Here is a 26,221-nt window from a genome sequence, read left to right on the forward strand (position 1 = left end):
AATAATTCGCACTTGCCCCCGCCAATTGAGATCGGTGACCATCTAAAGGTGTCCTAACTCCCCAATTTAATGTAATGGTGGTTATCAAGGTCTTGATGGGAGCGCGCTCCCTATTTGTATTAGTTTAAGGGGCTGTTCAGGTATTAATCGTTACGCACTTAGAGGGGAAGGGGGTTGAGCCAGCGTTACGGTGCGTTATAAGGGGGGGGGGGTCAAGCTCCGCGTAACGTAACAAATCCGAGCAGAGGGGGGGAGGAGGGTTGAAAAAAAGTGCGAAAAATTGAACATCTCGTACTTCCTGAATGAATCTTTTCGAAAAATCGGGGGGGGGGGGGGGTTCAGGCCAGCGTCACGTATTTCATAAGGGAGATTGAAGGGCTACGTCATGGGTGCGTTATAAGGGGAAGGGGGTCAAGCCCCGCGTTACGTAACAAATCCGGGCCGAGGGGGGGAGGGGGGTTGAAAAAAAGTGCGGAAAATTGAACATCTCGCACTTCCTGAATGAATCTTTTCGAAAAATCGGGGGGGGGGGGGGGTTCGGGCCAGCGTCACGTATTTCAAAAGGAAGGAGTGTACGGCTGCGTCACGGGTGCGTTACAAAGAAGAAGGGGATACAAATCTGAAAAAGAGTATTACGTAATACTTCAACGGCCCTTAAACTGTCACTAAGACAGGATGAGTAGAATGCGCTCAAATTAGTGGAAAAGAGGCGTAACTCATGGTATTAGCGGCTCAGTGGCAATATTTGCAAGCGTATAACACCACGTCCTCTTCATTTTAAATTTTTTATGAATATCAATTCGGTCGATTCGGCGAGGCGGTCTGCCAAACTTAGAGTCGATTTTTTACGTACATTAAAATGGAGGACAAATTGTGCTGCTGACATAAAAGAGTATTTTTACCTTGAGACCCTGAACTGTATCAGTTTTTTATGCAGCAGCGACGAATACGGTATTTTTTGGCATGATCATATCGGAAATTTTGAACTGCAATCGGAATGAATGACTTGCTAATTTTAGTAATTGGGTGTTCCTGAGCTGAAAACACTACATGAAAGGACACCTCGTCTTATGGATTTTTAAGCAATACTTTGTCATTGCAAAGAAGGAATCGGCTATATATTACCATTTCAAAAACTTCAGTTTTGAACGGATATCCTTATTTGTAACATTTTTAAAACTATACATAATTTGGCAGAATGACATTCGGAATATGATCAACCATTCGACTCTGGCTCATTATACCTTTTTATCACTTTTTCAGATGTGCCTATTCTAAAATTTGATTTCATGTTCGTCTAACTCTGGTCATTTATGTTTAATTTTCATTGAACTCTGATAAAATTGAACAAAATCTAGTTACATTTTGGTCAAACAATTCTAAAACTATCACACATTATTAAAATAAAATAAAATTTGGCCGGTATTTTATAAAAATTGATCGCATCGGATGAGTTTTAGAGATTGAGAACGTATTTTAATCAAACGGTAATAAATGCTGGCTAATTTTCATGATATATTGTCCAGCAGAGACTCGCTCTCAAAATTTAATTTTGTCTCTCATCTTCACGCCAATAATTATATTCGTACAACCGTATCGAACCTTCAATGTTTTTGCAGTCTAAATTCGTAGGCACACTAATGTGCACTACTAGTAAAACTATTTACACACTGTGTATCACAGTAAACGAAGGTACTTCACATTATTGAGCACTTCTTAGTCGGGTTCATTGGTGAATTCGCAGGGCAACTAAAGACTTTGGCAAACTCCTCAGAATTTGACAGAGTTCCGATCACCCGCAACCTGTGCGGACTGTGAGGATCACTCAGGATTTCTTGAAGCAAGGATTCTTTCGTGTTGCTCTCACACCACGTCTGCAAAAAAAATCGCAGATCAGTAAAAATACTTTAATAGTTGTCATGGAGCAAAAACACTTCGGTTTTACGAAACAAATCGTTAAGTAGGTACTTTTAGGTTCAGAGGATTAAGCTCTCTGTTGTGTGAACTGATTACTTTGGTTGACAGAGTTGAGCTTCAGTTAGGTGAACCAAAGATTCAGTCTTTGGTTACCAAAAGTTTTGATTCACATGCAACATGTTGCATATTGACACATTTGCGAGAAAATTGCCGTCGCGCCTTCAATTTTCCAGATGCAACACGGACATCCATGAAGTACAAATAATTGTATTTCTGCGCCGTCATCAAGGCGCGTTGTGTTTATATTAGATCGACATTCAGTTCGTTGAACGGTCTTAGGTTCACCAAACTGACGTCCACTTTTATCAACTGAAACGATCGGTTCTCTCAATTGAAGAATCACTCCTGTAAGCCGGAAATCGCCCACTGGAATATTCTGTTCGTATAGCCAAGATTCTCTTCTCCGGGTGATTTTTAGTGATGAGAAAGTGGGTTCAAGGCCAAGAAATTTGTTAAGGCTCTTCTCTGTATCAGTTGTAAGCGTATTCAACCATGTTTTAAAACTAATTATTTAAAACAGACCTCGGACTGGACCTTGATATCAACCTTGAGAAAAAAGCTCTGAGTCCGAGAGCTGTAAATACGGGCTTTATAGCACTACCGTGCTTTAAGGGTGAGAAAACCGTAAGTATACCGCTTTCAAGAGTCGGAGAAACGGCCTCTAAACCGGGAGCAATAAGAGCTCCCGGCTCATACGCCGATGCTCCGGTTCGTGGATGTGGGACTTACGGTTTTCTCACCCGCAACACACGGTAGCGCTACATAGCCCGTAATTACGGCTCTTGGAGCCGGGGTTTGTTTTCTCAGTAAAGTATAGCAGGTGATAATGTTATACAGTACAATCTCTTTATAGCGGATTCTCCAGGAACCGACCACCTTTGCCGCTACAGGAAGAGGTCCGCTATAGTTAAAATATGACCCGAGCAGACAGAAAAGAAGCGGAAAATCCTGAGGTATGAACCTGAGGGTTTTATCAGGCAAAGCTTTGAAAAAAGGCCAAATTCATCAGCATTGAATATGACCTTCGCTTGGGAACCCTCTCTTCGGTCTAGCCAACCGTCCGAGGCATTGAATCGGGTCAAATTAAGTTTTTCGGCAAAGCTCTTGACTTTTGCTTTAAGTATGACGCCGTTAATGGGGAAAGTCTGGGCTATTTTTTGGCTGAACCAAAGAAAAGTCTGGCCAGACCGCCGCTATAGAGAAGGCCGCTGCCGCTATACAGAACGGAAAGTACGGGTACGGGTATTTAACATTTGAAGTTCAAAGGACCGGCCGATTTCGCTGCTACAGAGAAATTTCAGAGAAAAAAGATGGCCGCTACAGAGAGATTGTACTGTATAAAAAACCTCCTCCTACCCTGATTCATCTCCATTTTGTGTATCATCCTCAGGGTCTCTATGTGGGTCACTATCCACACATGCTTCCAAGTCGATGGAAATTAATTAATGAACTCACGGTAGCGAAAGCGATGAAAAAGAGCTGCTCGGGTGAATATTGCTCGAGTCCGGGCAGCCGGGGTTCCTGCCCGTGGATGCTGACGTAGGCTTTGTACGCGAGGAAGGCTTGCCTGAGGCCCCCGTTGTCCGCGATGTTCTCACCCTGTGTCGTCACGCCGTTCATCGTCGCCTTTGTGTGAAGCACATCATCCAGTTCGGGCACCGGTAGCTGTTGTACTGATCCACGAAGCACTGTGCCTTCTGCAAATACGTCTGGATCGTCGCTTCTGACCACCATTGGGCTAAGTTCCCATACTTGTCGTTCAGCCGACCTGCGTCACAGTGAAAAACAAATGATCATGGTTTCAAGAGCGGCCAGTTTACATGAAGGCATAGGTACAACTTTGCAGCACGCTTTCTTTTCGTGGTGTCAGTTAAAGTTTTAAGTTATTGGTAACACACGGTACGTCGGCATAATTTGATTGTGTCATTTTATCTAGGCGAATCTAAGTCTAGGTAATCTAGGAACGAGATATGCCACCATGTTGCGCTGCTCCACAGTATGTGTCTTTGGGAGGCAACAATTATAATGAATTACACCGCTCAACATGGGTTCTACCCTTCGAACTGAACAGATTTTTTTCGTTTCTTACTCGCTGAAGAAGTTTGAAGATGCCCATAATAAGTTCAGAAAAATTTTCTGGTGCTCAGGGCGCCGCCACTTTGAATTTTTCAAAATTGAGAAAACCCACCATTGGATTTTTGCAAATATTTCCTCAACGGTTAATCCTGCGGAAAAAACGAAAAGAACAGGAAGAACATAAAATTTCTAGAAAATTTTCAAAATTTTAAAGCATGTAAAATGCTGTTCGATCCAATTCCGTCCTACAAAATTACTAGATACAAACGTCCTTCCCTCTTCTTTCTTCTGCTCCTTCCTTCTTTCTTTCTAAATTTTTATTTCTTCTATTTTTCTAGTAAACGGGAGGGGGGAAGGGGAGCACACTCTCCACGGTCCCCTCGAATCCGCATAAGAACATCGCAATGGAGAAACGAGGTTTCGCGATTTAGCCATCGCAAAGGATCACTAGACAAGGTATGAATTGCAGCATTCTGATACATGTTTCTGAACCAAAATTTCACGTAAAACACAATGCGCACAACGAAAATTACCGAAATCAACTCCTTGCGAAGATAATTAATGATTCTTTATGCGTGAATTTAAACCATCCGCTCATGAAAACTCAATCTTTACGTGATTCGTATCCCGCGCTAAACATTATCATGACAGTCTCTGCGGTATAAAAATCTGACAACCTCAATCTTGATGCTTTGGCTCAGCTATAGCAAATTGCTTATATTTTGAACAACACACGGTGGGAAATGAACGTTGCTCGTTTGAGAAGCTTGCTGAAACCATTGTAGTGCTCGATTTGACTCACGTAGAGCTTTGAGTTTCTTATGAGCGGGCAGTTCAAATTCTTCGTAACCAATGTGAGATAAAAGTGTTTACATCTTCATAAGGAGTTGATTTTAGTAATCTTCGTCGCGCGAATCGTGTTCTACGTGAAATTCTGGTCATGAAACTAGTATCAGATTGCTTAAATTCGTATATTGTCTAATGGTCCAATGTGTGAGAGAGTGATGGATAAACCGGTTTAAAATCATCATACCCATATCGTCGAAGCCGTGCATGATCTCGTGTCCGATGACAACGCCGATGCTCCCGTAGTTGAGGGCCTGGGTGCGGTCCATCTGGAAGAAGGGCGGCTGGAGGATCCCGGCCGGGAAGATGACCGAGTTCATCTGGAGGTTGTTGTAGGCGTTCACGATGGCCGGGCTCGTGAGCCACTCGAGACGGTCGATCGGCCGCCGGAGGTTCCGCACCATCTGCCGGAACTGCACCGTCTTCAGCAACTCCACGTTCTCCAGGTGGTTCCGGCTCACCTCCACCTGAGCATGCGCGTAGTCAAAATGGAGATGTTGCATGTGTGAGGAATTTGCGATTTGACTATTAATTATTTTGTAAAAGTTCGCGAGAAACATGATGGTGCCACTGGTTTCCTCTGAAATCAACTCCCAAGCTCAAAAAAATCTCTCAAGTTGAGGCCAAATTGGAGGGGATATCCCACGCTTTCCTCAGAGTCCACCCTTAGATCAAGACAAACACTCCATGCAAAGATAGGTAGCAAATACATTGACAGGGCTGCCACTTTATTTTTGGACTCCAAAACTGAAAACACAGCAACCCGCAACCCTGCTAATGTATTTGCTCCCTATCTTTGCGTGGAGAGTTTATCTTGATGTAGAGGTGGACTCTCAAGATAGCGTGGGATATCCACTCCATTTTGGCCTCAACTTGAGAGCTTTTTTTGAGCTTGGGAGTTGACTTCATTGAAAACCAGTGGCACCATCGTGTTTCTCGCGAACTTTTACATAAGAATCAACAGTCAAATCGCAAATTCCTCACACATACAACATCTCCATTGGATGTATTTTTGCCCAATGGAACTATGTGCATTAAGACATGAGCCCTGAGACCCATGAGAATATGCGCATTACAGGGCTTACGCCAAAATGCACATGGTTCCGTTTGGCAGAAATACGTCCATTAAGTCATTAATGAGGAGTCTTAATCAATGTGTCAGTCGGGGGTGTTCTATAATCTTCATTTAACAAATAAAATCGTAGAGCAGTGATTAATTTGGAGACATGGCTTTTGTTTAAAAATCACGATTATTTAATAGTCGATTAACATAGATAAGTAATAGATTATCAAGATATCTATATTATACTATTCTCGCGGGAGAGAAAACTATACAGTCGGGAGAGGAAACGATTCTCTCGGGAGAGGAAACGACTCTCTCGGGAGAAAGAACTATTCCCTCGGGAGGGGAAACTATTCTCTCGGGAGGGAAAACTGTTCTCTCGGGAGAGAAAACTATTCTCTAGGGAGAGAGAAACCATTTTCTAGGGAAAAATATATAATAATGTACAAGTATAAAGTATAAGTATAGTAATAATAATGTAGATTAGATTAATAATAAATTAATATATAAGTCGTAAGTTTGTAAAGTAATTTTGTGATTTTCGAGTCCTTAAGCCAGGACCACATCAATTATTTTGTAAATTTTCTCGTTTATGAACATCATGATTCCTTAAGTCTGGGGTCTTCAGTTGTAGCTTTTTAGGATAATACTGTGAGTTCTAAAGTCTCTGAGCTAGAAACGCTACGTTAATTTGAAACCTAAGGCTTGTGATCAAACATCACGATTTTTGTAGTCTGACGTCTTTCAGAAGATTTTACGTTTTAAGTTCTCAAGTTAGGAACCCATCGTCAAGTCCTTGTTACACGTTCTTTACACCGCAGGTTTCAATAGGATCATCGCAATCGTTACAGCTGCTGAGAAATACTCCGATATTAAATGCCTCTCTTATAGAGCGCCTTCAACGTGTAGCATAGGCAACATATCGTGTTTTGCCCTGGTTAGAATTGCATAGTCAGCTAAAAGCAGGCGTTTTTCAATGCCGGTACGTAAGGATACTGTTTCTAGCTCAAAATTTACCGTTTGCCGTTTAGAAAAGTTTTTCAGCACTCGAGCACTATTGAATGATTCCATTTGTGCTTTGAACTTGAGATAATTATCACCCTCCCTCAAGTTCCCGTTTTCCGAGGTTTTCAAGTTCGTAACGGAGCGCCTCTCTTACGAAGAATTTCTGTAATTGCAAAATAAGAAAAGCTTTTGCAAAAAAGAAATATTATATTTTAAAACCTTTTTTATATAGGTTAAGGACGATTTCGTAAAAGATCTCAATTGCAAACCTGTAGGATCTAATTTAAGGGGCTCGGGAGATAAAGCGCATGGTGCAGTTTTCGCTATGCTATTTCGAGCAAAACGTGCGTTTAAATCGTCTAAATTACACGGAGCCTTGCGTTGGAAAGAAAGTTCAAACTCACATTTTGATGCCTAAAAAGAAAATTTTACCAGTGAATTTTTCACAAAAAATATTTCAAACCTAGATTTAGTTGAAATCTCATTTTTTTCAAAAACTGCACTTTTGCGCCATGACATCCACGCCTCTCATTTGACCATTGCTAATGGCACAAATGCTGCGGTCGTGTATGAAGCACTTAATGCCAAACACACGGTCTCTCGATATTACGTTTCCTGTAATAGATCCATTTTGGCTCATTAAACGCACAAATTCCCCTAAAAATTACGTAACACAACCCTTAAAAACTGTTTACACAGTTCCAATGTCACCTTTGAAATCTTATACACGAATAATAGAAAGGTAGTGAATATGAAGAAGAACAGCATGAGCATTATTACAGTTCAAAAACCAAGTGCCTTCAGAATGACTTCTCAGTCTTTTAGTATTTCTACTATCTCAGAACAATAGACACAAATGAACACACCGCTGTGTTCAGTTTTTCAACAGTGTGCGCAATGTTTTGCTGAGCCACTCCACCCCTTATCCATAACGCTGGGCAGCGAAAACGATAAAACCCACACTGGAACAAAAAAAAAAAAAAAAAAAAAAAAAAAAAAAAAAAAAACATACATTGGATCTAGAGTCCAGACTCTTAAAAACATCGACAAGAAAAAGTACTCTCGACTCAATCATAATCTAGCATAAATCAAGAACCAAGCCTCATAATTGAAGCGGATTTTGTTTTGATTCAAGCAAAAACCCGATTGAATCAAGAGTATTTTTTCTTGTCAATGTTCTCAAGAGTCTGGACCAGAGACAAGGAACCCTCCACTAGTATCTTGGCAATGGTGGAAGCTTTTACTTTCGGGACTTCAGCATTCTACTGTTGACTTACCTACATGGTTAATGTTTAACAACGTGTTGGCAGTTTCGCTTGCCGAAGTTTAGGTTGGCTCATGACGTCACCCGAAGTTCATCATCCACCATGTAGGTAGGTCAACAGCCGAAATTAGGGTGATGACTGTTGCTCACTTATAATTGTCCATAAGGGACTGTTGAATCCCCGAAAATAAAAGCTTCCTCCTGTTGCCAAGAGGCCAGTGGAGGGTCTCTTGTCTTTGGTCTGGACTCTAGATCCAATGTGCTTTTTTTTCCAGTGCACCCTCTACGTCCCTGACCCCAGAGGTGATGGCACTGACCTCCTGATAGAAGGCGACGAGAGCCGACTCGTTGTGGTACCAATGGGGGTAGCCAATGAAGTAAGTGGTGGCGAGGAGTTTTTCACGTGTAGCCGTGCGCGTTTCCTCGTCCATCCAGGTCAGAGCGTCGACCTGCGAGAGGAAGGCTGCCTCCATGATGCCCACCATCTGGAGGGCGGTCCGCTTAGCCTCGTTGTCGAAGTGGAGTTTGACGTACTTGTAGCCCACGGCGAATCCCATCAATGACGTCACCGTCTCCACGCAGTCCTGCCACCGTGGCACGTCCAGCTCTGCGCCCGTGAACACACGCTCGAACTCGAACGCCAGGTTCGACACCTGTTTGGAAAATATACGAACGTGAAGCGGTCGATGGATAAATTAAACATGTATATTGTCAGTATAAGTGCTGAACAAGGATGCAAATCAGATACGTTTTTGAAATTGGTTCTGCTTTTGGTTTCAATCGCAGGTTTAACCATTGATCTGGAACATATTTTAGTAGTTTTGAATGAAATATAAATTTAACGGAAATGATAAATTAAAATATCGAAGGCCAAAGTTCGAAACTGTTCGTCTTCGATGCTGTAGATTTCAAGTGGATTTCCTGTGAATTTTTTTCTGCATGTATGTTAGCAGAGTATTCTTTATGAATTTCAAGCTGTGAAATTGGCTCGTTTCTATTTAAAGAAAAAAAAAATAAAGAAAGAGAAAGATAAAAATAGTAGCAGAAATTTTGAACACTGCAATGGAGATAATTGGTTTCGCACTTTATAATTAAGATGCGCTCGATGTGAAGATGTTTTAAATATTTTCCTTTTTACACAGATGGGTACTCCGACGATGTCATCAAAAGATCCTGTACATCACTTGACCTTAAAATTTCCCTATTTGATAAATGTATTAAAATATTAATGTAAAACTTGACATATTTGTATTAGAATTTTTGTGCAGAAACAAACAAACGCGCAGTCCTACAGCGTTTCTACAATTTTGTAGACTCTAATATGCATTTCTCGCTAACTGACAGATTGTACTGCGTTTGGCGCAATGCGAGAAGTATTCACGCACTCTTGTAGGCGCTAATATGGGCTGTGCGTCGACCGCACCGTTTGGCGCCATGCGTGAAGTATTTCCATAGCCTTGCAGGCGCTAATATACGTTTATCGCCGGCCGCACTGTGTTCAGCGCGATTATTGGAACTCGCGTTATAATAATCGCGGCATCGAATAATAGAGCTTTAAAGGTCCATGTTGTGTTTCGACACCGTATGAGCATTCCAACGTTGTCTCGTTTTTCCCGATTAAATATTTCTTCCCCGAAAAGTTAGAAAAGTTCTTTATACCCACGAAAATTATTCAATCTTTTTACTTTATCTATTATCAGAGGGCAAGACATCGATGACTTGTCAACGAACTAATCTAAACTTGCATTTACATAAAGATGCGTGTATTTTCCAACTATTTCCTTTTTTGCCAAACTTCCACACTAAATTAATTCATTTTAAATTTTCGCAATCCTAAAGCAAATGTTAATGTGTCTATTTGCGCAATCCTTTTGCCTTTTTCCCGCAATCCTCATATATTTTCTTAGACTCTTCACGCAATCCTGGATTACCAGAAAATACCCGGATGAATTCTAAAGGCAAAAGATGATTAACATTGCCACCTGAGGGGAGTTTTGAAAGAGTCATCAAATTATTTTTCATTTGAAGAACTGTGTCAAGTGACTGCGGTCACCCGCTCATCAGTATCAAAATTCATGTTTCACTGGTAAAAAGTCTGTCGGATCCGTAGTCCAGACTCCTAAAAAATTGACCTGAAAGAGCCATTCTTGATTCAATCGGATTCTTACCTGAATTGCGAGCCAACCCTCTTAATTTAAGTGGAGTTCCATTTAATTCAAACCAAAACCCGATTGAATCAAGAGTATTTATCTTGTCAATTGGACGTATCTCTATCAAACGGAACTAAGCGCCATAGGGTGAGGGACAATTTAAGGGGGACAATTAGAGGGGGGTTTGGATTGGCAGTTGTTGGTTAACGCGATGTTTGTTCCGTCCTATACTCCCAATGCTTCTCCATAACGCTTAGTTCCGTTTTACAGGACGCGCTATCCGGCATTCTAAAATCCTCAAAAGGAACTCAATCTGGGGCTTAGTTCCGTTTAACAGAAATACGTCCAAGCTTTTTAAGAGTCTGGATTCTGGATACAAGATACTCTTTTTCCAGTGTTACCGTTGTGAGCTTCCACGGAAAGGGACTCTGGAGCTCACCTCTGAGTTGAGGTCCCTGCTGACGGTCTTGACGAGTCGCCAGTGGAGGTAGTTGGCGAGGACACGAGTGGGTGTACGCTCGAGGAGCTTGAAGAGGTGGAAGAGGAAGTCCATCTCGCGGACGATGAGCCGCTCGCCGAGGTCGAAGGTGAGCCCGGTCTCGGCGAAGAGGTGGGCTACCACCCGGGCCCAGTCCACCCGGAAGGTGTCCGATGCCGTGTCCGTCCACATCTGCAGGGTCCGCAGTGTCATCGGCTGGTACATCCGGAACGCGTTCCGTCGCATCTCGCTCGGCGTCGTCAGTGCCGCCAGCTCCATCTCCAGCGCCACCACCTCGTCCGCGGCGATCACAGCACTCTCTACCGATACGTTTTGTTTCGTGTGCCTGTGGCAATACAGCGGAAAACAAAGAAAATGTAAAAGTAGCACGAAACGGAAACTACAACCGAAAACACAGGCAAATGCGGAAACAAGGCTAAAATACAAAATAGAAAGGCAGGACGTTTCGGTACCTTACGGCACCATTATCAACTGCTAAAATAGAATTAATAATAAAAAAGAAATTAAAATAAAAATAAAAAGCGGCAAACGGCGTTACATTGTGAAATTGGTATTGAAATGAGACTCAATTCGATGGGTCGGTTTTTATTTTTATTTTAATTTCTTTTTTATTTTTAATTCCATTTTAGCAGTTGATAATGGTGCCGTAAGGTGCCGAAACGTCCTGCCTTTGTATTTTATATTTTAGCCTTGTTTCCGCATTTTCCTGTGTTTTCGATTGTGGCAATATCATGTGGCAGTTAATCATTTGGTGCAAAGATAACCTAAAAGATGCATGAATCGATCTCCTTGCAGAAATTCAAAGTTCAAAGACCAAAACTTTCTTGGGAGTCTGAACATTTTTGAGGAGAAAAGATGGAATATGATAGTGATCAAAAAGTGCAAAATTGGAAGGAGTTACATAAGGGTAAGAGGCAAACAATGTCGTTTTTGCATCAAGCTCTTTTCGTTTTTCCTTTATTGTTTTTTAAGTTATGTCCTTACCTGCTCATTAAAAGTGCGTTGGCAGCAATCCATTGCTTATAAGCTTCAATTTGAGTCCGGTAGAGTGCAGGCTCAACGAGCATTGAGCGGGGTAGGACTACTGAGGCTTGATCAACCTGGAGAGGAAAATAGTTGATCTCATTTAATTATTCGATTTAAATTCACTACAATAATTAGTCCATGTCCTTTCCACAACAATTTAAGGACGATTTCGTAAGACAGGACACGTAGAACTGAAAGGAGAATATTTCAGAAGTCGTAAAAATATTTAATTCAGACGAAAATAGCAGTGAGGGAGTGGGTGAATTGACAAGTATGCTCCAACAAAGCTGCTGAAGGGAGTAAAGTAGCAATGGGAAAGTAAGGCCAAAAAGTTAGAAAAATTTCAATCAGAGTCGAATATCGTAGCTTTAATGAGTATCAGCACAAGACTGAAGAGGAAGGGGGGGGGGGGGTGTTATTTTTCAGTAAGTTTAATCTAATTAAATTTTCTGCATTAAATTTAAATTCAGAATATGAAAAGGAAATCACAGGTTAGTAGATACCGTTAATGCGTCAGTGCGTACCGTGATAACGCTTTGATTTGAATTTTTCCTATCCACGTAGACGTAGAAATAGAAGAGCGACATAGTTGACCATCGTCTGATTGATTCCAGGGTGATTTTGAGCCAATCAAAATCCGTAGGGTCCCAGTCCGTCATGGCCATTGGCCATCCACCAAACTCGTCCAATAGTTTGATCAGCGGGTTCAGTCCTGCAGCTTCAATCCTTTCTGTGACATTTGAACAGGCAATTTCAAAATAATAGTGAGTAAAAGTTAGAGGCTGGACGTTTTTTCGTCATAGTCCAAATCGAAAATAGGTCATATTGATCGTAAAATAAAACGGAAGTACCCGCTATCTTGATTGATTTGTTTCGAATGTACAAGTTAATATTTTATCCTATTGGGGAGTATATGTCAGGAGTTTTTTAAAATGTTTAGAAAAATAATAAGACAAAGTTAGGCACTTTTCATGTCTTTATAATGACCAGTCGTCTCGTAAAAACGTGATTTTGAAAAGTTATCAAAAAAGATATGCGTTTTGTAGTCTCACCATCGGGTTTCAGGACATTTTGTCAACGATTTTTTGTCCGCGCACCTTTTTTGTCCAGTAGTTTACGCCCACACGTAAAATAAGCAACAGTGACTTGGTCCAAGCGTCATATTTTAGTCGGTACGTAAAATTATATCGACAATAAGGAAATGAGAAATTGAGAGAGGAGGAGGTGTGGTTATGGTTGCTCATTTTCTAAATGAAATGTTATTACTTTCTCCTTTTGAATCATCTTTTTAAATTGTCATCGGTGAATATTTGGTTTTATTTCTATCCTTAAAATATTCGATGTACAATATACCTTATATATGTATAGGTACTTTTTCTATTTTTTTAATTATTTCTTTACGAAATTATTACTTCATTTGGAAAACATTTATATTTTTAAAACGTGACAAATATTTGTAAAACCTTTTCCACGCGACATTGATCTCAATGAGCCGCAGTTGTGCCGATAGAAATTGCAAAAATGAATAAAAGAGGGGAAAAAACCAAGAAGCACGCAATCTTTAGTTTTAACCCATTTGTACATCGTTCTTTTAGAGTCAAATACGTCAACTTTTGAGCGTTTGGTTGCGCGTACACCTCGCTGCAGCACAATAAAAGCACATAATGTAAAAGAAAAAATTTAAGTGCTTTAGAAATCATTAAATTTGACACGGAACCACCAATATTTAAAAACACACATTATATTATTATTCTTCTTTGATAAATTTATACATATTTTTTCCCCATCAATTTAATTGAGAATAATCAATGAAGAGTGTGCAAATATTTTAAAATCATGAGTTAAAAAAACGCTGACTATGCGAGTATAAATATTAAAGCCTATCAGGGCGGAGCGGAGCGGCGCTGCGCGGCGTGCTGCCAGCGCGAGAGGCTCACTGGTGCCTACAAACCTAAGTGGATACTTCACGCATTGCACAATGCTTGAAGTATCCACTTAGGTTTGTAGGCGCCAATGCGCGCTGGCCACCCGCCCGTCGCGGCGCTCTTCCTAAGGACCGTAGTATCTGTCTAGGTATACGCTGTGCTACGCGCACAGATAGACGTAAAGCGCAGCCCAGCTACTTCGATAAGTGACACTGGTTAACTTACAAACGCATAACTTTACAAAGCAAGTCAACTCCACTGCATGTCGAGAGGCAATGTACACGCGGTAGACAAAGAAGCAATGCAATTTTTTGCGTTAGCATACATAAAATTACCTGTATCCATGCAGGCCTCGTACATCCGATGGGCTGATCTAACAGGCTCAGGGTCCATTGGATCATCTGTTTCTAAAATTTCTGACCGCAAAAACACAGAAAATGTTAGCATAATTATGCGTTTAAAAGAAAATATTTTAAAATGGAATAAAGTAGAGTCATAGTGTGACGTATATTATTCTTTTTTTTGGAAAATGAAAGAAAAATGCAGAATAGTCTGCAACATGGAGGAAATATTGTGAAAAAAGCGATACAAGGAGAACTCCTAATTGAATGAGTGAGAACGAAAATACACCAACTCGACTCGAAAATGCTCAATTTCCATTGAAGACTGTTACTTTACATAAAAGTCATTGAAGTCAGCGCATCTGTTCCAACTTGGACCTTTAAAGTGTCCATAAGTACATGTCTTTCGGCAGCAAAAATATTTTTCTTAAACTAACTTCTTCACCTACCATGCAGTTTTGTAAGTGTCTTGATTATTTTCATTTTTCCGAGTTGGTGTGTTTTGGTTCTCACTGATTCAATTTGCGTCAATAAAAACATCCAATTATAATTATATTATTTTGAAGGACAGGAGCTCTTGCTAAACCTTCAAGGCCCGTTAGGTCGACAATAATTTACAACTGCTCCTTCTACATGATTAATTACTTAATTATGAGTCGATTTTATTTTTTGAAAAATTTTAAAGCGTCCAACGTGCTTAATTGAGATTTATTTATACAGTAACGTAGCTAACCAACATCAATCTACCTGTCCTTAACTTACTTTTCCCTGGTTTATCTTTTAAAGAGAAAACTAAGCAAAATTCTGCCTTGGAATTGAATGAGCAATGCGCATATTTTTCAAAATCTAAGCAGCTTCACAAGAAAATTTCAATGCGTCAGACTTTTAAACTGGTTATAAATTAGAATTTATGAAAATACACCAATTTACAAATGGATTGCATTTTGCAAAAAGGAACCACTAGCATTGCAATGATTCTAAGATTGTGCAACTTCATCCTTTGCAATAAAATTGCGGAAATTGTGAAAAACTATGAAATTTAGATGGTAATTATTGTCTTAAATTTACAGTTTTTAGCGAGTAAAATAGAAACTCTTAAGGGATAATCGGGTTTTTCCTCCAAGACAAAAGAAGTTGCAACAAGCAGTTCCAACGCCAAAGCGTTGGAGGGCGCTTCTTTAACACTGCGCATGCGAGGAACGTTTTCATACGGCCAAGCGAGAGTATTGCGGACGGACGATGTATAACAAATTGCCTACGTGAAGGTGGTCCGGCAGCAACATACCCGCCGCTAGTCTCCGGAAAACAATGGAAAATAGTAGTTGCGTACGTTGCCAGCGAGCGCGCTGCGAGCGCATCTGTTTCAATTACCTAGCATCGAGTCAAGGTACACTCTACTACAGGTATGGACAAACGGGGTGCCGAAGTGGCAGCGCTGAGAAAATCGGCGATCGAGTGACGTATGAAGTCGTACCGTCCATTTGCCGCGCAGGTCTTCTCAGTCGTACTCTCGATGCTGTCAAATCTACGCGTTTTGACGACTTTCTAAAATTCCATTTGTCCATACCTGTAGTAGAGTGTACCTTGGCATCGAGTCGGGCCTCTAACTTTCTATTCTCTCTGACATAACCTTAAACCTTCAACCCAGAGCCGCAAACAGCTGACGCTTGACGATGCTGCGCCGAGAAAATGAACCAATCACAAAATAGCACAGTAATACGTCACTAAAATGAAGAGATCACGTGACTGTTCGTGATTTTTTCGAATCAATCTGAAACTACAACCTCGAATATGAGGCATTTAAGCATAACGAAGCCCCAAAATAGTTTAACCACGTAATACGTCCGTGCGAGATTGTTATGCTTAAAAGCAAAACATTTCACGAAAACTTTTACGAATACCAGATGCAGAAAAAAATCAAATTTTCCCGGGTGTACCAGAATGGCGTCATTACCCATAAGGCAAAACGGTATGTAGTATAGTACATGTTACATCGGGGGAGTCGAACGGCTGGAAAGGGCGCATCTGGTACCCAGAAGCGCCCAAAATCTTAGCAACATTGCAATGGTTGCAAGGTTCCTTTTTGAAAAATGCAATCCAAATGTAAATTGGTTAGTTCTAGTGAGAGTCATGTGCATGTCCTGTGGTGCTTAAGCAAAGCAACCCCAATCAGTGGTCCACGGATACTTACTACGCGTATCTAACACGTATTTACCTACTTTTGAGCTGAGAATTGAGCTTATCGTCAACAACATTGAACTGATTCCAATGGGACCGCGTTTTGGGGACTTCATGACTGGCCACCCAACCACCACATGCAAACTGGTAGAAGTCTTCGCAAGGGTCCGCAGACTGGTTCAAACTCCTCACCAACAGGGCAGCTTAAACAGTTAAAAATATTTGTCAAAAACAACTTTTTTCACACACAAAGTACATATATTAAAGCATAATTTTGTTTATTCGCCCCTACCAACAGAGGAAACTGCGTTTAAAACGTCCCACCAGTGGTATCGAACTAAACTATCGGTGTTTCCTGGCACATTTGCGGTTCTTCTCAAGAGGTGTAAATAAACATGTTCAAATATTGTAGAGCGCTAGGAACTTATGATTGTACACCTTCAATCCAGCACTCTATGCATAAATTATTCAGCAACGGTACATTTTGAGCGCAAGCTGTTTTTCCTTCAGCATTTTGAGAGGAACATAAAAATCAGATTTTTTAGGTCATGGCTCCAAGCAATGAATTATGCGTGTATTTTCCGAGGTTCGGTGGAATTTACAAGCTTTTCTAGACTTGTTTATTTATTTGTTAGTTTTTATTTGAAATATAATTTGCATTCCCCGTAAGAGAGTTAGGTAGAATTCTCCTTCATCGGATTGCCACTATCTTAAATTTTCAATTTCTAATAAATGTATCATCTTCTCGTCAGGTATTTTCCTGCTTACTGAAGTATAGAATCTCACACTTTGATTTCAACGTAAATTCAACTGGAAAATTCATGATTAATGGGTGTTCGGTTTGTTTCTGCCAAAATTGTAATTACTCAAACTAGGACTAAAGGAAATAAAACTATCGAATTGGATTTAGAGAGTGAAAATTTTCAGTTATTAACGTGGTGATGTAGGCACCTCACCACGACACCTCACACTTCACCAGAGCTGAGGTTCACACCTCAACCAGACTCATTTGAAAATGTTTCAACAGGAAATCAAAGACCTTTTAGTGTTTTAAAACTTAACAAAAGTACAACATAACATTATTTTGGTGCAACTTTTGTCTCCGCGTCGCAATGTCACCGCATTGTCACCGTTATTTTATGAGTGTGATTTTTAAAAAATATTGTGAGCCCTGAAAGGGGCTGAAAATATGTATTTGTAAATGTTGTAACCCTTAACCTCGTTGAGTACATTTGTCCCGGTTAGTAGAGTGATGCGTGTACTTCTACTTTTGGCAGGAGTACTTTCAATAACCAGTACTGATAAACTTAGCACCTCCTCCTTCAAAAACGACAGCACCCCGAGTTTTCTTTTGAAAGTTATTCAACATACTTTGAGTTTATCTAAAAGATCGTCGATACACATCTTCAACCACGATGCGCAACATTCACCCTCTCAGCTGATTTACATGCTCCACGAGCACCACATCCATACTACAGTGGGATCAATACCTGACCTTGAGACCCAACAAAGTCCGAAAAACCTACTATTCTTACTTTGCGATTGCGGTGACATCTTCGAACTTATCGCAAATTCTACAAAGAATAGAAAAAACCTAAGCATTGAAAATCATTTACTAATAACTCCAAATCACCAAGATCTGAAGATTGGTCTGAGCGACTCAAACTTTACTAAAAGCTGGACAAATGAAGCGAAAATGAAAGGGATCATCTCAGATTCCAATTACGCAGATTTCCAAGAGAACTCTATTTTGCCGCCAAAAAGTCTAGAAGGAAGACTACTTTATCATCCAGTCTGGAATGGAGAAAACTACCTCATTTTCAACATCTGGAATGCCGGGTCAGCTGAACAGTTTTGTGCAAATAATCCTCCTCCCCCCAAAAACATAGAGCGTGCCCTGATGCCCACATTCAAATCCATATGGCAATTTTTCCGTGGTCTCAAAACCATAATCTGTATCGGTGACCATTGCTTCGGCTACGACCCGTTCACAGAGACGATCACCTCCTTCTCCGCCAAAAACGAGTCCTTCTTCGACTACTCCATGTCGGACATCCGAGGAAAGCAAATCTCCAATCTAGTCTACGACTCAAGAGATCCTTGCGACTACTATTGCGGGCTGAAACACTGGGACGAATTCCAACATTTCCTCATGGAAACCGTCGTTGAACACATGAACGGAGCTCTTTACCAAGAATGTTGTAGGGTTGAGGGCGACCGCGACGAGTGCCTTCTGGATTTCTCCGGGAGGATCGAAAAAGATGACGTGGTCACGTTCGAGGCACGTCTCGAGGACGACGACTTTCGTCATCTCGACGTCGTTTCGATGTACGATTTCGGGAAGCTTTACTTCATCGTCCCCGATAAAGGGTACATGCCCTCCTATCTTATTCCCGCACGATGTTTCTCCGCCAACGTCTGGTTGTGGACGATCCTCTCCGTCGCTACTTTTGTCACAGTGCAAGAAGGCTATCGGAGATTCTACTTGATGACAGGAGTAGATCCGACGGTAGAGAGCGTCTCAACACTCCTCATCGTCTACCGTTTCATACTTTGCGCGGCCCATCCTCGATTGCTTCTCGGTCACTCCACGGGGAGGATCCTATTCGTGGTCCTCTCTTTCTCGTGCCTGGTTTTAACGACTGCTTTCTTGAGTACTATGGTTACGTTCCAGAGCATAAGGTTAGTACTGTCGTGCTAAGCAAGAACGCCGTAAATCCATCAAGATTTTCCCGCGTTTTTTGGGACTTAACTTTTTATAAACTGAAAACTGTTTTACCCATGTACCTCAAATTTTCAGGTTAAGTTCTTGATAGTATTTGCGAAAGAATTCTGTGAAAACATTTTCCCAAGGCACACAAATTTTTAAAAAAAAATTACAATGGCGTTTACGGCGTTCTTGCATTGCACGGCAGAGTAGGAGGAACCCGTGAGACTGCAAAAACGCGAGCTTGATCCGTGACGCTGCATGCTTCCAGTCTAATTATTTATTTCATTTAATGTCATTTATTTGCTTAATGGATGAAAAAAAACCCCTCAAAGTCCTTTTTCGGCAATTTCTCTGATTTTTTTTCTTGATCTCTATATCGAGTAACATTGTTAGTCTGTTTTTTTGATTAAAATAAACTTGGTCCGTCTTGTTTTAATTATGATATTTTCGGAGCGGAAATTTCGTAACACCTTAACCAAATCAGCGTTTTTGCAGTTTTATCTTCGAGCAAATTTTCATCAATGACTGCAAAAGTTGGCGTACGTCATGATATTCACACAATTAACTTATTTTCAAAATTTTAACAAACAACTAATCAAAAATAATGATATAAATCATTTCCTGACCCAGTATTATCGAATGAGCCACCAGGTAGGGTGAGTAATCAAGGATCGAGACGGATATTTCTTTGAAAAAAAGAAAAAATTCAAGTAAACAGTGCCGGTTCCAATTCATTTTTAAAGTCAAATGTTCTGATTCCCACAAAACGTCGCCCATTTGGCTTAATTTCCAACCAAATTCTGTTTTCCATATGAATCCATGCTTTCTGTGGCTCATACGGAAATTATTATACGCCCTAACGCCAGAGGAGCGACGGAATGAAAGTTTTCTTATGAGAGGGGGTTATCATCGTTTTTATTGGTTAAAAAGTCAAAATGTCCCAAGATTTGTCATTTAATGGATGCGATAGATTGCACGCCAGTTTCACTAAGCCCAGAGCTCGTAAAAAATAACCTCAGTTTCAATGTGAGGACCACACGTATGTCTGCGGTTAACGCAATGAAGTTTTCCGAGAGTAAGTTACAAGTAAATGAGTTTTTTATTCCCTGTAATAGCAAATGAATGAAAGATGAATCCAGTGGGTCTAGACCCTTCTACTAACTCGAGAATTTTCAAAAAAAAAAAAAAAAAATTAAATTGTCGTGATTTTCAGACATTTAAACCTGATGACGACCCCCCCCCCCCCCCCTCTGATTTTTAGCAACGCCATTGTCTGTAATGAATGTTATTATCTTGTAGAGAGCTAATTCCTACATTTCTTTTCATCTCCCTAGGTTGCGATTTGATCCTCCACACACAACTGAAGATTTGCGGAAGTCGGACATACTTTTCCAGATGAACAAAGCGCCCTCCAAGTTATTCCGTTTCATGGATGACCCCATGTACGATTGGATGGAATCGCGATTTATTCACTCCTGGTACGATTACAGGCTCGGACGCGACGATTTCTGGGTCATGCTAGGGCACAACAACACCGATGACACCGTGTATTACGACAGTTTATTGGGACTCAACCTCTCCGAGTTGGCTTTGAAAAGCATGCTGAAAGCCGAGAGGTCAATTTTCCATAATGATGGTTTCGTTGCGTTCCTTCCAAACTTGGCAAGTAAGAAGGAGCTATTCAAGGTCCCAGATATGGGCTCGTTGCGCAGCATCGGGTATGACTACCACATCGTGAGGGAGTGTATCATGAGCTACCCTTACGACATGCGGCTGCTGTCCGGTTCCGTGTACGCCGCTAACAAAGATCAAGTCGGCGGTCGCGCGGTTAAGCGAGGCCGGAATAACCACGAGGGCCTTTGCGAATCTTTTGGGGGATAGTTATTACGAGCATTTCCGGAGGTTTATGGAGCGCAGCCACCCAGACCCTTTGGCATGGATGACTTGCAGGTAGCTTTTGTTGTTTTGATTGTTGGACATGTTTTGAGTTCGATCGTGTTTACATTGGAGTTCATCTGTTCGAGGTAAATGAGAAGTAGGGATTTATGAAAAATGAGCACGTCTGGTATGATTATGTTCCAGGATTGGCAGAAGATGTCAGGTTGTCCAAGAACAAGATAAGTAAAACGTAGGTGTGTTGTGCCAAGTCCTTTTGGCTCCTGCCGCTATAGAGCTCTGCCGTCTTAAACCGAATTTACTCGGAAAATTGCGGATATTATTTTCCAAAATTTCCAAACAATTTTGTACGCACTTTAATCTAAAAGTTCTGAAAATTTCAAGGAAAAATATGCATGAATGTTGTCAAAATGTGGTAACTCTCGAATGTTCATACGGCGTCCTTCCTTAGCACGGTAGAGCTTTGGCGCGAGATTTGGATTTGAACAACTTCGCAGTCTTGGCCGTTAACAAATATGACCGTCTGTTGTTGAAAAAACTAGCAAATCCAGTGCAAACAAATTCTTTAATAATTAAAATTCATTTGCTTTTAGTGAGGTGGCTATTTCCATTTTTATCATCAACAGACAGTCATATTTGTTTTCGGCCAAGACTACGAGGTTGTTAAAATTCAAACGCGCTACAGCTCTAAAACCTATATCCTGGAGCCTTCAGGCTGTCAACTTTTGAATGTTTTAAATTTGAAAAATGTCATAATTGACACGACTCGAAATTATATTGCATTCACATTTGGATTTTAAGTAATAAGCACATTTTTTTATTTAATTATGCACGCAAAATTTGTATTTGTCTGTGTGTAAAAATATATGTATGAATCATGTGTGAAATTTCAATTGCTCTTCTAATTTCTTTCAATTGTATTCCCGCGAAACTTTAGTGCAAATACGTCTAGTAGCATCTCTTAAAAATGTGAAGTTGGGAGTAGAGATTTTTTTTAATGGACGTATTTCTGCCAAACGGAACCTGAGGCAGGTAGAAAGTTAAGGGTGTGCTCCTTAGTTGAGGACAGTAAGAATGAATGGGAACCATAAAGCGCCAGTGACGTCAAGCGACAACGAAGCCGTATCCGTTGTTCCTCTTGCTCGTAACTCATGAGCCCTGTGTACAGCGCTCTTTTCCTATTATTCCCACGGCTCATGAATGCCGCATTCAGTTGGCACATAGCTCCGTTTGACAGAATGTAAAATCCCGCTTTTCCACTTCTTCAAAGGGAATCATGCCCTTTTAACATTGTTTCTTATGCAGCCCTCTAGACCATTCTCCATCATTTCCACTCGTCAATAGTTCCGTTTGGCAGAAATATGTCCAACGACGACGATGGATGACGTTCATTGTGTCTCCGACTGAAACTTAAGGGATGGGAACATATCGGTACTGAGAAGCGAAATTGAGATGTTGCATGTGTGAAGAATTTGCGATTTGATTGTCGATTCTTACGTAAAAATTCGCAAGAAACACGATGGTGCCACTGGTTTTCTCTGAAATCAACTCCCAAGCTCTAAAAAGCTCTAAAGTTGAGGCCAAAATGGAGGGGATGTCCCACGATATCCTGAGAGTCCACCTTTACATCAGAACAAACTCTCCATGCAAAGATAGGGAGCAAATACATTGAAAGGGCTGTCATTTTATTTGGGGACTCTAAAACTGAAAACACGGCATCACTGCTAATGTATTTGCTCCGCCTATCTTTGCATGGAGAGTTCGTTTTGATGTAGAGGTGGACTCTCAGGATAGCGTGGGATATCCCTTCCTTTTTTGCCTCAACTTGGTTGCTTTTTTCGCGCTTGGGAGTTGATTTCAGAGAAAACCAGTGGCACCGTCGTGTTTCTCGCAAACTTTTACGTAAGAATCAACAGTCAAATCGCAAATTCCTCACACATGCAACAGCTCCATTATTAAGGATCGTTATTTAAGCTCGACTTTGACCCCCCTCCCCCCTCTCTATTGAATCCGTTACGGGATATTTGTAAGCTCTTATTCGTTGTTCTCCATGTAAGTGGAGCGAGTATGATCCGTTCTGCAATCAAAACCTACTCCTCCGTTTCATCGCTCCTCTGACGTAAGGGCGTATCTCAATTTCCGCTTGAGCCGTGTGCTCCGTACAACTCTATGCTTTCCGAGGCTCATATGAAAAAAGAGATGCGCTCTTACGTCAGAGGAGCGATTTCACAGAGTCGACGCGGATATCAAACTTCCGGCTAAGCGTCTCGAGTCCGTAGCTGTAGGTCAGGGCTGCCGTGTAAAGGAAAAACGCCGTATGAAAATCTATTTCTGGATGATCTGGGTCGGTTTCTTCATATGACGAAAAAACAAATATAATGGGCCAATCGAAAAACGAGTAGACCGTTGCTTTTGGATTCATTTTTTATGCCCGTCCACTACTGCTCATATAACTATCCTCAATGAAGAGTAGTATGTCTGAAGAATTTTACAACCTTCGAATGTTCACGAGGATCACACTCTACAATAACACTGGAGCCACACTATGTCTGCTTTAATTTATGAATAGCGTATGTGACATGAGTTATCCTACGCATAGGTGATTTCTTGGATGAGACAGAAGTAGTAGTTCTTCATCTAAAAATAAAGTCTATGGGGCGACATTTTATGGCATCGCAGAAGGGTAGTGACCTCAGGAAAATGGGGGATAGAGGGGTGGGGGAGACTACTTACCCGACTGCTGACATTGACTCGTTGTGCACACGTTGACGTCCAATTCACGTTCCCACGTGTTCAAGTTGAAAAGCGGCACGCATCCAACATTTATCAGCAAAGCCAGCAAGCAGCCATATCTGCGTAAATTGGATTTTTCGAAAAAAATTACTATTACACGCAATGGCAATTGGACTACACTATGCAATTAGAAACTATGAATTATGGCTAGGCTCATAATCAACGTGCGAACCATTAGTTTCCCTACGTACTTAAGTGTTTTTACGGACGAGCTAGGAATTGTAGTTCCTAATTGTAGAATGTGGTCCAATTAGTAATTTGCGTCAGTCATAAAACAAGGTACAAGACAAGGTACGAACTAGAGCAGTCATTTGGATATCATCTCTTCAAAATGTCACGTAGAATGCTCCTTACTCGACGAAAAAAGCGAAGATTAACTTAAAGTAATTGATAAAATTGTTCAAATCGCAAAAAACTGTCGTCACGCGCTGCTTATAATACATTTTATTTTCAAGGGAGTATATTTATTGGAGAAAATATCTTTGTAGGTTGGATTAAGAATTCTCAGATTCAATTTTAGGTGTATGGAAGTGACGGTTTGAGTTCATTTTTGTGGAAATTCAGGGCCTGCAGGGACACCGTGACCAAAATCCTACCATTGAGCAGTTTTAAAAACAGTGAATCCAACCATGCCAGGCGTTGTCTAATTTCCTCAGATTTTCTATCTTCTAACAAAGATAATGCTAATTTGTTTCTTGAAATTCTTTAATTATGTTCTCTATGAAGCTATAGAAACTTCTTGTTACGCTAAGTTTTAATGCACTGTGTTGTTTAGTTTTCTGTATAAACATAAAACATGAGAGGAAATAAGGTAACGGGAACAGTTGCTCAAAGCTGCATACTGTGGTGAAATGAGTCAAATTTTAAGCCCAAAATGTGGTGAATCAAAGCTATAGATAGCTCTTTCCCCCTTGAAGAACTCATTATTCCTTCTGTTTAATTACTTACAAGCTTGACACCGTCATAATCACAGTTTAGTTTGACAACTTCAGAGATCATTTCTGGCCCACGAAATTTATTGTGTACCTCTCTTTTTAACTTTAATAATATTTAAAAAGGTTTAAAGCACTACCAAACCTACGTTTTGAGTACTATTGGCAATACGATGCCTTTTTCCCGAGATGATCACAAGTTTTCAAAAAATTAAGGAAAATAACAATCAGTTGGAAATGAGACCCCTGCATGAGTATACTTGAATATTTCGTTGGATATCTTCTTTCGGTCATTTACACGAAATACACAGTTTGGTAACTACAAGCCCTCCCCGTCCCCTTCTCCGCCAAAAAAATAGTAAATATTATCATTATTCGCTGCAAAATTTTGAGAAGAATAGGATTAAGTGGTATTCATACTCATTTCAATTATCAGATGAATTATCAATGCATCCGCTAAATCGTAGACCGGTAACCGGCACCATTCATGCACGGATAAAAATTCCAGAGATTATCGTTACGTTTTTAAAAAGTTGTGCGTAGCAGTTATTACTAATTTTCTGAAAATGTACGTAAGCTTTCAACCGCTTCCTCTCCTCCCGCAATAAAAAATTAAGAACCAGCTCCACGTAGGGATTGTTTGGCAATCAATGGCCAGAAGACGAATAATAACAGCATGAAACGAAAAACATGTTTTATGTTCTATGGTCATACCTGAGTAGAATCATGTCGAGGAATCTTTTTCACCTGCACACTAATACGGAAAATGAAAGAAAAACCAACATAAAGGATGGCGCGGCGCGGCAGAGGAGGCTGAACTAATTATTTCGCGATCCTAGGCAAAGGAAACAGGAAAGAAGGCCTTATCAAAAAATATCTGGGGCAACGGCCTCCCTCCCTCGCCCAGAATAGGAGCATTGCGGCACTGGTCTGTCAATGGAGCAGATAACTGTGTTGCATTAATATCAGTCATCAGCGAAAATAATAGGATCTGAGTGAAATTCGGTGCGAAGCTCAATAAAGAAAACCAAGTTTGACCGGTCGGAAAGTCACCTAAGCCGACGTTAAGTTCACCCCGTACAGTCTCACCCTGGCCACATGGAGGGAGCTTAAAAATTGCCCTTTGGTTGTAAAGTATAACTTTAAGTTGTTGGCTTTCAGAGAAGATTTAGGCATTCGACATTGCTGTACAGTGAAAGAAGTCACGCTGATGGATATATGCAGCATGCGTTTTTTAGTTGGACCACATTTTGCTATAAGGAACCACTATTTCTGACTAATTTTAGAAACAGCATATATGCCATCGATTTCTCTATGCAGAAGGGTGCTTTTATGGAAGAGCTAGAGATAGTGGCTCCTTATTGCAAAATGCAATCCAGTTTAGAACACTAAGCTGTCCAGTGGCGACTTTGGAAGTTCCAAACATTGTTGTTCCTCCATTTAAATTCATTAATAATGTCGATTTCAGGCGAGGCAAGTTGCCTCAACAATAATTGATTATTTTACAAACACAGTTATGGAGGAAGAACAGTGTTTTTAT

At 40.7% G+C, this 26,221-nt stretch overlaps 1 protein-coding gene across 1 annotated transcript; it reads right to left on the reverse strand.

Moving 5' to 3' along the window:
* Nucleotides 1-543: 543 nt before the first annotated feature.
* LOC109030856 (neprilysin-11) lies at nt 544-26,053 on the reverse strand. The gene is given in 12 exon segments (XM_019042039.2): nt 544-1,874; nt 3,433-3,629; nt 3,632-3,745; nt 5,087-5,366; nt 8,549-8,884; nt 10,821-11,205; nt 11,865-11,980; nt 12,431-12,636; nt 14,167-14,247; nt 16,392-16,553; nt 23,690-23,808; nt 25,396-26,053. Coding segments are annotated over 12 exon segments (2,187 nt in total). The 5' UTR covers nt 25,410-26,053; the 3' UTR covers nt 544-1,697.
* Nucleotides 26,054-26,221: the final 168 nt, after the last annotated feature.

Source organism: Bemisia tabaci, chromosome 5, assembly GCF_918797505.1.
Source record: "Bemisia tabaci chromosome 5, PGI_BMITA_v3".
In the NCBI taxonomy this organism is placed as follows: Eukaryota; Metazoa; Arthropoda; class Insecta; order Hemiptera; family Aleyrodidae; genus Bemisia; species Bemisia tabaci.